General features: G+C 42.4%; 1 protein-coding gene across 1 annotated transcript in view; it reads right to left on the bottom strand.

Moving 5' to 3' along the window:
* The window catches only part of GLP1R (glucagon like peptide 1 receptor), a 110930-nt gene that overhangs the window by 30020 nt on the left and 68470 nt on the right, over window positions 1–12440 (bottom strand). Inside the window, exons 4-5 of the mRNA XM_054162513.1 lie at window positions 5266–5375; window positions 2520–2626 (exon numbers count right to left, since the gene is read on the bottom strand). Coding sequence (XP_054018488.1) covers window positions 2520–2626; window positions 5266–5375 — 217 coding nt within the window. The remainder of the gene's footprint in view (window positions 1–2519; window positions 2627–5265; window positions 5376–12440) is intronic.

The following is a 12440-nucleotide window of genomic DNA, read 5'->3' as shown; positions in this document are numbered from 1 at the left end:
AGGACCAAGTTGTCTCTAGATAGAGAGTTCAGACAGGAAAGCACGTAATGGGTTGATGGCATAGTTTTAATAAGGCTCTCAGTCCCTCTAATATATATGAAACCTCATTTTCAAAATCAGAAGCACAGTCATGTACACTTCTCCCATCCCTGCTTTACAATTAAAAGATAAAAATGCTGAAGTATCTCTTCACAAAAGACAGGACATCAAAAATCTCTCTCTCACTAGGCCTCAGTGACAAACTTGCTCCTTGTTCCCTGGCAAAAGAGATGCGCTTCCTTCAAAAAGTGTATGGTTGTGCTCTGTGACCTTTACATTTGAGCTGCTAAGATTACACAAAAAGTGTCATTGATGGGTGAAACAAGGAGAAAGCACTTATCCTGGGAGACATTTGGAAACTTCAAGACCATCTGGTGTTTTGTCAGATGAGTCCCCAAGTTGCGTTAAGTACAATACATACAAATCATAACTATGACGTGGCATTCACAGAGGATGAGCACGTCTCTGTATTTCTGTAGTAGTTTTAAATCTTCTGTGCTTCTCCACGGCAAGAAGGAGGGATACTGCAGTGCTAAAAGGTGTGGCACAATGTTAGAAGACTTGGGTCATTTTAGTTTTAGAAATTAGAAGTTAAAAGGCACAACTGATCATTAAGGTTACAAATACTTTGGAGGGAGGAAAGGAGGACTGCCTTGCTAACAGATTACTGGCACAGACCAAACGATCATTAACTGGCAATGACAATTCTTTGCTCAGGGAAAAATATTTCTTAAGGATCAGAACACTGAAGGTGCCTGATCTGATTTCAAATAGATTATCAAGAGGTGGAAAATTATACCTTTTTTCTTTAGGAGGCAGTCTCACCAGCATGCAAGAGGGATGATGGGACAGAATCACACACAATCGTAGGTGCTGGACAAGACCTCTGGAGATCATCTAGTCCAACTCCTCTGCTAAAGCAGGTTCACCTACATCAGGCTTCACAAGATCACACCTAAGAAGGGCTACCCTGGGCAGCCTGTTTCAGTGCTCTGCCACCTTCAAAGCAAAGGCGACTTTCCTCATGACCTGGCAACATACAGGACCTCATGGCAGAGGGACCTCCTTCCCTCAACAAAGCAGGATCACATCTTCATGCTTTCTAAATATCAGTCTCCTCTGCTCAGCATCTCCAAACTGCAAGAAAGTCTGGCTTGAATGTGTTGCATTTACAGAGGAAGGATTTAAAAAACCCCACAACAATCAAACAAACAAAAATATCTCTGTGCTGGAGTTCAACGTTTTTGTGGGTTAGTGTTTCAGGGTTTGGGTTTTGTTTAACAACAAACCTACAGATGTGCAATGGTCCCTTAAATTTGATGCACTCCATGCAATTTGTTGGCACATGCCTGCATAAACTCAACAGCCAATCTGATGAGGTGACAACAATTTATTCCACAAAGTTTTCAAGTTTACAAATTAGGTTCTCTTTCATATTGCAAAAGAAATAAGAATTTCTGAAATGTCTCCCAAGAGAGAAATTACGTCAAAAAACCCCAAAACATTTCTGCATTGAAATATACCCAGCATGTGAGGGCTGGGAAACAGGCCAGATTGAGCCTTATACTCTGTGGAATTTCAAGCCAGACAAGATGAAAACTTCTGTCCTAAATGCCCTCTAACATCCCAGACCAGCGCCTCATTTGAAAGGCGACACCATGAGAGAATGCTGGAATCTCTTTCCATCTCTTCCAGTGCAAATTTCATTGAAATTAAAAAAACACCACAATAAAATAGTTCAACTGACAAAAAAAAGCATCTGTTCCACACAGTCATACAGCTAACAGTGCAAAAATTCAGGACACCTTGAGTCCTGCCTCCAGTTCTGGGCCCCTCAGTTTAAGAAGGACATGGAGACTCTTGAACATGTCCAGAGAAGGGCAACAAGGCTGGGGAGAGGCCTCGAGCACAAGCCCTATGAGGAGAGGCTGAGGGAGCTGGGATTGTTTAGCCTGGAGAAGAGGAGGCTCAGGGGACACCTTACTGCTGTCTACAACTACCTGAAGGGTGGTTGTAGCCAGGAGGGGGTTGGGCTCTTCTCCCAGGCAACCAGCACCAGAACAAGAGGACACAGTCTCAAGCTGCACCAGGGGAAGTTTAGGTTCCAGGTGAGGAGAAAGTTCTTCACAGAGAGAGTTGTTAGCCATTGGAATGTGCTGCCCAGGGAGGTAGTGGAGTCATCATCTCTGAAGGTGTTCAGGAGGGGATTGGACATGGCACTTGGTGCCATGGTTTAGTCATGAGGTCTGTGGTGACAGGTTGGACTTGATGATCTTTGAGGTCTCTTCCAACCTTAGTGATTCTGTGTGATTTTGAGAAGAAACTATTGTAGGAAGAAACACAGAAGTGACATAAAACAGAGCAATGAGGTGATGAAAGAAGTTTAAAAATAGAAAATAATTGTTCTGCCCAAATCTGATACTATCATATTGAAAACCATAACCCCTTTTCTCCACTCTCTTCAGAGCTTCACCAGTTACCTGAATCCAAGAAGAATGGCAGTTGCTATTACAAGGGCAGAGAAGGAAAGAGCATATCCAATGGTGTATATGATGGACAAATTCAGGAGCTGTTCTTCTGGTGCATCCTGAGAGCACATAAAGGAGAAAAGAAAAGAAGAAGAAAAAAAAAAAAAAACACAACAAAGAAAGAAAAAAGGGAGGGGAGGAAAAGACAGAGCTCATGATGGACTTCAGTTCTTTTCTCCCAGCTCCTTTCTCAACTTTTCTTAAAGACAACCAGAAGTCATCTTCTTACTTTTTTACTTTTAAGTTTAAATTCACATGTCAAAACAGCCTTCTCCTTTCTGTATGATCTAAAGGAATAAAAATTTAATCTTAATTCCCCAGCTGCTCCCAGGTGTTCACTCAAATAGTTGGGTTTTGAAGACAGACTAGAAAACAGATAATGCTATATTATTTCATAATGAAACTGGAGAGGCATGAATTACCACAAAAAGCAAATCTGGCAGGAAGCACAACTCAACCCTGCAGTAAAAAAAGGCAGAACAGATGTTTTCAGACTTAAACACTTAAAGCATATCTCCTTACTGTGTAATAGAAGGGGTCCTTTGGCTACATCTATACTACATCTATACTCAGAAATAAAACAAGCCAGGTCCCAGTTCTTGGTTCTGAGGGAAAGCACACTTTTCTTTCAAACAAATCAATTATTTTCTGCTCCTAAATAGTCTCTTCTCAGCTACACAACCTCCTGATAATGACACAGCCCAACACCATCTCATGCCTTAAGTGTGTACCAGATACAGCCTCAGGAGGAGCAGCCCAATCTAGACCAGAGCAGAAAGGATGCACGCCCCTGCCCTTGACAGCCCTGTGTTGTGGCTGTCTTCAGATTCACTGTTGAAGGCAGGATCACTGAGACTCTTGCTTGAAAGTGCTGGCTAAAATCTTGAGGGAGAAGTATCTGAAAAGCTACAAGCAGGTCTGAATAACACAGGCTTATTGCTCAGCTGCTGAGGCATGTTCCTTTTCTCTATTCTGGTTAATTTCTATGCATGTATCTCTGTCTAAAGAGATGCAGGCATTTTTACTTCCCTTCTCCAAGCTGCTAATTCTTCAACTGACTTCTGAGACCTGTGCTGTACAAAGGAATACATTTGTTGTGCTACAGAGATAAGCACAGCTATTTGCTGTACAGGGCAGTCAGGAGGACTTAAGGTGAAAATACAGACTGTTCCTCAGGGATTTGCTACAAGAATATTTTAAAGGGAATGATATGAGAGCTGCCTCATTAAAAGAAAAATCTCTTCAGCATATGAATTCAGTAAAATATTGAGATCTGGCCATTTAGAACATCCATGTAGATCAAAACCACATCGTACATTTCAAGTCAACACTATTACTTTATAACAATACACTCACAAATCCTTTGGATTTTGTTTCATCAGAAGTTGCAACATAATACACAGCAAAAATACTGAAAAGCCCCACACTTGATCACATGTACAAGATGCATAAGACAAAGTAGATTATTAGGGTACTCTCTGTACACTAGCTGGAAAACCAAACATGGCTGTTGACATTTCATGGACTGACACCATCTATGCAGGGTTTCAGAATGCAGATCAGTTTATGGAAACTTGGGGACAGATGCCAAATAACCAAGTGTTACCAACAGGTATCTCTCTCCTTGGCATGTCCCAACACAGCTCTGGAAGAAACCAGAACAACAAATAGGGAAAAGTCAAATGACTAGGCTTACACTTTAAGATAACGTGCTGTGCTGGGATACCCAAGATAATGGAAACGATGAAGAGTAAGGCTGTAAATTAAAGGAAGTTAAATTTAACATATTTGAAGAATTAGAAACTCTCTTTTCTTTTCTCCTTCTAGTCTGCAGTCACTTATTCTTTGCAAAGAACAAGGCACAATAGGAACCTCAGAACATACAGATCCTGCAGCACCTGGGAGTTTCATATACTTGAAATTCTTTGACTAAGTATATACTAGTTCCCAGTACTGTGGGTTGGAGAGAGTGCACTCAATTTACATGAGGCAAAGCATTGCCCTTGGAGACTCACAGCAGTAATGGTATCAAGTGTCATGGGAACACAAGTGGTGTGCTAGCTGACGCCAATGGCACACAAAAACCCCCTGGAAATACCTACACTCTCCTTCATTTGGTGCCCAGTGTCTCAACTCCCTGCAGAGCATAAAGCATTAGGGCAAGAAAATAACACTGACAAGCCTAATTCCATCACCTCCAGCAAATTAAGTTAAAAAGACAAAAAACCCCAAACAAACAAAAAGCAGAGACTGCCCTGTGCCCAAAAGTATAAAGCAAATATTCTTCAGTTCAGTTATCTTAATCACCTTAATAGTTGCTAACAAGACAGAGAGAACAAGTGGTCACTGTATCATAATGATGTGTCAAAGGAAGAAGTGGCACAGGAATAACATTAGGTCACTCCTCTGATCCCGGTGGGCTGCAGTTGAGGCCTCTGCACTGCATCTGGGACTATCTGGTTCACTTCTCTTGGTGTTCTCATGTACATATAAACCTGCTTCCATCTACCCTCCATGCTCCCTTTGTTGAAGGGGAGAAGCCTGGTGTCCCTTACCATTAGTCTTACTGAAATGAGGCACCCAGGTTGAGTTGGTAAAGGTTACTTTGACAGGACAAAAACATGTGGGCATCAATAAAATATTTCCCCCCTCTTCTGTTTTGTCCAAAACAACAGCAGCAGGAGATGGAACTGATTACCTGGTCAGAGGCCTCACACTCAGACAGGTTCCTCCAGGGCACGCTTGAGTTCTCCTTCAGCAGCCACGTACCCTCAGGGGTGCAGAACCGATACACCTGCCCATGAAGCACTGTCAGAAGCAAAATGAAGCATGGGGTTAGCAGGAGAAGAGCCTTCTTGAGGGGCAAGGTACACAGTGCAGCCCGAAGCTTGGTGCAACCCTTCTTCCTCACCGATTGCTCTCCTGGCTGGAGGGAGAAGCAGCAGTGTTGCTGGGGCAGTGTTTTGCCTACTCCCTGCCTGCAGTAGACACTGCTGCTTGTCCTCAGGGCCAGGAAGTGGCTTGGGAGGACACTGTTACAAAGGGGTCAGACAGCACATCATCCAGGAGAACTGCTAACAGTTCACCAGCGACAATAGCCTGAAAGATCTGCTGTCATCTCTGTGTGGATTTTACAACATGCACATATTCCAGCTGACCAAAATACTAGATTCTAAAACAGATTTTAGAAACAAAGCCTCAGCTACAAAATTCACAGCAAAAAGGAAACGCACAGAGTAAATGTGGTTGGTTTATTTTCCCCTGAGATCATGCAGACCCAGAGAAGCTTCAGAAAAGGTATGCTAACACAGGCTCCCCAAAACATAAATGCTTATACAAACATCTGTGCTACAAAATGAGGCTGTAAATCTTTGCCTAAAATACTCATGTACTCTTTACTCCTTCTGTCTACATGTTTGAATAACGAAACTAACAATAAATAAGATGGCTTGCTGAAGCAGGCAGCAGTTAGATCTTGTAAAAATGGGCATGATGAAATAGCTCATAATAAAATTACAGCAGATTGAAGCATCAAAATAAAGTACAAAGGGGAAGGAGTACTCAACCACAGCATATCAAAAGAAACCCTCTGGTGTCTGAAGTGTTAGGGATGTCTAAGAACTTTTACAGCTGTACATACATAAGCAATATGGAGATGCCCCCATATGAGAGCACAGAGAGAGAATTGAACAGAACAGCACAGAATAGAATAGACCAGACCAGGTTGGAAAAGACCTTCAAGATCATCGAGTCCAACCTATCATCCAACACCATCTAATCAACTAAACCATGGCACCAAGCACCCCATCCAGTCTCTTCCTAAACACCTCTGGTAATGGTGACTCTATCACCTCTCCGGGCAGCACATTCCAATGGCAAATCACTCTTTCCATGAAGAATTTCTTCCTAACATCCAGCCTAAACCTCCCTTGGCACAGCTTGAGACTGTGTCCTCTTGTTCTGTCACAGGTTGTCTGGGAGGAGAGACCAACCCCCACCTGTCTACAACCTCCCTTCAGGTAGTTGTAGAGAGAAATAAGGTCTCTCCTGAGCCTCCTCTTCTCCAAAAGTAACCATGTCAGCTACCTAGCAAGAAAAGTTTTTTACTAACCACATTTCTGACTCTGTAAACAAACTTACTCTATGTTATGAAGCTACCCCTCAAAACACAGCACTGGGCCAGCCCTTCAACTAGGGCTAACCTCTACCAAGGCAATGTTTGGAAACATTTATCATTTTGATATATGAGAAGTTGACTTAGGAAGTTTTAGTTCTACACAGGTATTAAAATACTTCCCAGTTAGAGCTTTTACTCAAACTCCTCTCTGACTGCTGCAACTTCATTCTGTTGTCAGTTCTCTCATTACTGCAAACTAGAACTGAGCATTTCTGCTCAAGAGGAAAACATTAAAACTTATTTGAAATTATAACAACTCAGTAGGCTATTTGCAGATTAGTTGACAACTGGCAACTTGTTTGATAACTGTCAGTGGTAGACTAATAGCAGGTACTGCAAGTAAAGAATGATGCTGAAAAAATAACACAGTCATTCTTTTTCTAATAAGCCATTTCTAATGAGTATGCCAAATGGCAACCAGTAACAGCTTTGGTAGAAATAGTCTATTTGCTTTTGTAATTGGTGTACTGAATACACCAGTAAGAGATAATATAAAGATGATATAAAAATTATGTTATGCCTGATAAAGGTTTTCCATTACTATTAAGGATGTCTGTTTGCCTACCCTTACAGAAAACAGGAGAGATAGGGTCAGCACGTGCAACATCTACATTCACATCCATTGAATGCTATGAACATTTTGTCACAAGCTCTTATTATCTACCTTCCTTTGGTTAGGATGCTGCTACAGGGATACTGAAGATCTCAGACCTGAAGGAGGGCAGCAAGCAGGAAAGCATCTTCCCCCCATCCCCCTCACCCCTCAGGATTAATAGAAAGTAAATTGAAGTGAGCCATTCTAAACACCTATGTAAAGGCAGCTCCAGGAATCAAGAATCAGTAAAGATTGTGCATTAGAAGCCAGTGAAGGTAAAATCCAGAGGGTTAAAGTCCAGAAGGTCACAGGACTCAAAATTCAGTCTGATTGTCATAGTGTGAGCTGCAATCATGTAGTATTACAGGACAAAAACGATATCACAGAATCACCAAGGTTGGAAGAGACCTCAAAGATCATCAAGTCCAACCTGTCACCACAGACCTCATGACTAAACCATGGCACCAAGTGCCACATCCAATCCCCTCTTGAACACCTCCAGGGATGGTGACTCTACCACCTCCCTGGACAGCCCATTCCAATGGCTAACAACTCTCTCATTGAAGAACTTTCTCCTCTCCTCAAGCCTAAACTTCCCCTGGCACAGCTTGAGACTGTGTTCTCTCACACAAAAAGTAACTGTGCTATATTCCTGAAGACAGACAGACTTGCAAAGGGAGAATTGATCCCTGCCCCAGTAGTCCTTACTGCCAAAGTCTAATTGGGATGAAAGCTTAGCCTCAGTGTATTTATTTCTCTCCAAATCATCATGGCATATTTTAATTTTCTTATTATTTCAAAAGAAGTATTATCAATAAAAATGAGGAAAATCTATTGTCCGATGTAGCCTGGCACGTATTAGAGAGTGGCAGAGTTTATAGTACATGAAATTTACCTTTGGACAGAAAGACAAGACAATTAATTTAGATATGAAGAAAACCAAAATGTAACTCTATTACACTGGAGAGCTCCTGCCACATTCAGAGTCACAAACACTCGAACTGGACTGACGCCTCTTATGGACGCCTAGGTAGCCACAAGCCAGCTGTGTCAGGTTGTCATTGCCTCCCTCTTACAAAAAACATCTTTTCAATTACGTGTTGAACACCACAGAACTCGCACAACATCAGCTGAAGGGCTGTGAAGGGCTCGTTGATGGATATACGCCACACAAGAGACCCTTCACACCCTGCAGCTGGACACCAGCCAGACAGCCTCTGTACACTTAGTCTAAGGCAAACAGACTCCACACAAGCAGCTACTTGCTACCACCTAAACATAAGAAAAAGGGTGTTAATGGCTGACTGCTCAGAAGAGATCTGCCTTCACTAAATGGTCTTCTGTGGTTTTGCCTCACAGAAGAAAGAAATGGAGAACAGTCTCAGAGTCAGAAACTCTGCTCAACTGCGTCTCCAAAATAAAACCTGAAATGGTGATTTTAGACATTTTTTTGGTTTACATACAAGCTAAACTCTTATCTTTGCTTAATGAATGTAATTTCAACTAAATTTCAAAGGAATCCAATGTTTTTTCATTAGGGACATTTTGATTCAAGCACTGCAAATATCTTACCATTCTTGCTCATTGAAGAACAGCTCATGCTACCTACATCAGAGCCACCTACAAACATTCTTAAAACAATCTTTTCACATGGAGGCTTTATGACTTCCACTCTGCATAGCTGGTCATGGCTTAGAATGTCAGAGATCTTCAACCTCCTAAAATAAAGGGATAGTATTTGCATACATTCTGTCTTAGCTGTGGGAGCTCACCCAGGAACCTTATTTCCTTAACTTTCACAGAATCACAGAATGTTACGGGTTGGAAGGGACATCAAAAGATCATCTAATCCAACCCCTAGAGTAAGTCAAAGAGGAACACATCCAGGCAGGTTCTGAATATCTCCAGAGGAGATTCCACAACCTCTCTGGGCAGCCTGTTCCAGTGTTCTGTCACCCTCACAATAAAAATGTTTTTCCTTACATTTACATGGAACCAGCTTGCACCCATTGCCCCTTGTCCTATCATTGGACATCACCGAGAAGAGCCTGGTTCTGTCCTCCGGACACTCACCCTTTCCATATTTACAAACCTTCATGAGCTGACTCCTCAGTCTCTTCTTCTCCAAGCCACACACCCAGTTCCCTCAGCCTTTCTTCATGAGGGAGATGTTCCACTCCATCATCTTCGTGGCTCTGCACTGGACTCTTTCAAGCAGTTCCCTTAGGTCTTTCTTGAACTGAAGGGCCCAGAACAGGACACAGTACTCCAAATGCAGCCTCACCGGAGCAGAGTAGAGGGGGAGGAGACCCTCTCTTGACCTACTAACAACACCCCTTCTAATACACCCCAGAATGGCATTGGCCTTCTTGGCCACAAGAGCACATTGGTGGCTCATGATCCTCTTTCTGTCCATCAGGACCACCAGGTCCCTTTCTCCTACGCTGCTCTCCAACAGGTCAGTGCCGAGCCTACGGGGTTGTTCTTTCCCAGATGCAAGACTCTACACTTCTCGTTGTTGTGTTTCATTAAACTTCACCCCGCCTCACTCTCCAGTCTGCCCAGGTCTCACTGAATGGCAGCACAGCCTTCTGGTGTGTCAGCCACTTCAGTTATTAATACTGTATTGGGTTTGGCTGAGCTGGAGTTAATTCCTCCTAGAGCATCTTTCTAATACTTTGGTTTGCAGTGCTGTAACTGGGTGTTGGTAACACACCAGTGTTTTGGCTACTGCTGAATCAGGGCTGTACTTCTCCAATATTTCCCTAGCCCAAGAGTACACTGAGGGGTGGGCAAGATGTTAGGAGGGGACACAGCCTGGACAGCTGACCCAAACCAACCCAAGAGGTATTCCATGCCCTGTGACATCAGTTCAGATACATAAGTTGAGTGAACGAAGGAGGTGTGGGGACATTCACTGATGATCTGTCCTCCAGAGCAAGGGACATGTTTGCAGGTGGTTTAGTCAGATATGATTCACATTAGCCCATGCCTGAATTATGCAGAATGACTCAGGACCTCTTACCTTCAGTGCAATGCAAATACCAAACAATACAAGTATCAGCTTCAGCTCTAATGGACCAGCATGATGCACAAGCTTTTTGCAGGTTTGAGTGGATGCTGATGTCCTCGCTCACCTACAATACCTTTCTCCTGTCTTGCAATGCTTTTATTTACCATACACACAATGTTTCAAATCACATTGATTATTACATTTTAGAATCAGCTATCACCCTTTGGAAACAAAGATCTACAGCCAATGCTTAGGGAGCCTGACTTTATTTGACTTGTAGGCTAAATGTACTCACTCAAAGAGAGCAGCTTAATGATACCAGCTTAATTGAACAGTGTCAATCACACCTCATTAGAATTACACATTAAAACCCAAAATGTCTGTAAATTGATGAAAGACAGAGGTGAACCCAAGAGTTGACACTGAAGTTAATAAAATCTATCTTGTTCTCTGATGAGCTTGTAAGTCAAATAAAATGTTATAACTACCTAAATAGCTTTATATATGGAGAAAATGCTATCACATGGGCAGAAGGCTCACAAATATTTCCTTATTAGCCTCCTTTTACTAGAAATAAAACCAAAATTAAATTACTTCTCTGCTTAAAACAACCAACCAGACACATATTTCACGACATAAGGGTGTCAAGGTCAGTGTGAGATTACTCACCCAGTGGTCCCTGAGGATAAACCAGAACATTATTCATTGTAAAAACAAATTACAGCACATTCTATCAAATCAATTCCATTCAGGCAGAGAGATGAGAGAATGAGAAAAAAAGAACAAGAGAGCCTGCTTTTATCTGTCTGCTGTGTATCAAGTATTAGAGACCTCTCCTCTGTTAATACCTATTGTCTAGTTCCAGCAGGGGAAATATTTAGGAAAAGGTAACAATTTTTCCCATAAAACAGGGACTCTTTAGTAGAAAAGTATCATGATCACCTTCACAGCAGACTAGTTTGTTCAAGAAACGCCTTTTGATGGGGGTCAACAATTTATCAGAATTCAGGAAGTTGCATGTCCAGCAGCAGCTCTGTTCAGTTATCATTTGGTGTGACTTGGGCAATATTCACCTGAAAGGAGCCACCCTCGGCTGTAAAAGAATGCTGTGTGTCACTCGCTCCCAATCTTGGTGCTGCTTTACTTACAGTGAAGATATTTTAAACCCAAGACTTGTGTACTTGTCCATGAGTGTGCAGCTGGAAATGAAACACAAGGGAAACAAACTGATCACAAAGCCTCTGGGAAGCAGAAGGAGCTCAGCCTGCTCTACTGTCCAAGAAACACATTTATCAAAATGCACACTTATGCTGGGCTCACTGCCACATCATATGAAATTATATTACCTCAACAGGCAGTTTAACTACTAGTACTTTATTTAGTATCCCTCCCCACAATTCCTCCTCTCTCGTTGCATATTAGTCATCCTAACTTATTTGCTTTAGTAATGATATAAAAATATAAATTGAAAAGCAGCATTTTGTCTTGAAGGCAGAAAGATTGGTGGTCACTTTGAGTTCTTGCAGCAGGAAGAGCATAATTTTCAGTTCTAGTCTAGGGTTTGAGCAAGAGGTGGGGAAACAGTACTGAACATCCCTACTCTGAATTTTCCCCACCAAGAGGTCATAGTTTGAAAGATCCATGAATCACTTCAGCCCCTTACAAAAAAAAAAAAAAATGTATAACTGCAAAGAAGAGTTTTGAGAGAGAGACATGCACCCACACTCCTACCAAGAGACAGATGTGAGGAGAGGCTGAGGGAGCTGGGGTTGCTTAGCCTGGAGAAGAGGAGGCTCAGGGGAGACCTTATTGCTCTCTACAACTACCTGAAGGGAGGTTGTAGACAGGTGGGGACTGGTCTCTTCTCCCAGGCAACCAGCACCAGAACAAGAGGACACAGTCTCAAGCTGTGCCAGGGAAGGTTTAGGCTGGATGTTAGGAGGAAATTCTTCATAGAGAGAGTGATTGCCCATTGGAATGTGCTGCCCAGGGAGGTGGTGGAGTCACCGTCATTGGAGGTGTTTAGGAAGAGACTTGATGGGTGCTTGGTGCCATGGTTTAGTTGATTAAATAGTGTTGGATGATGGG

This window comes from Dryobates pubescens, chromosome 6 (genome assembly GCF_014839835.1).
Source record: "Dryobates pubescens isolate bDryPub1 chromosome 6, bDryPub1.pri, whole genome shotgun sequence".
NCBI lineage: Eukaryota > Metazoa > Chordata > Aves > Piciformes > Picidae > Dryobates > Dryobates pubescens.
The sequence above is the reverse complement of the archived record's forward strand: the minus strand, read 5'-3'. Positions and strand labels throughout refer to the sequence as shown.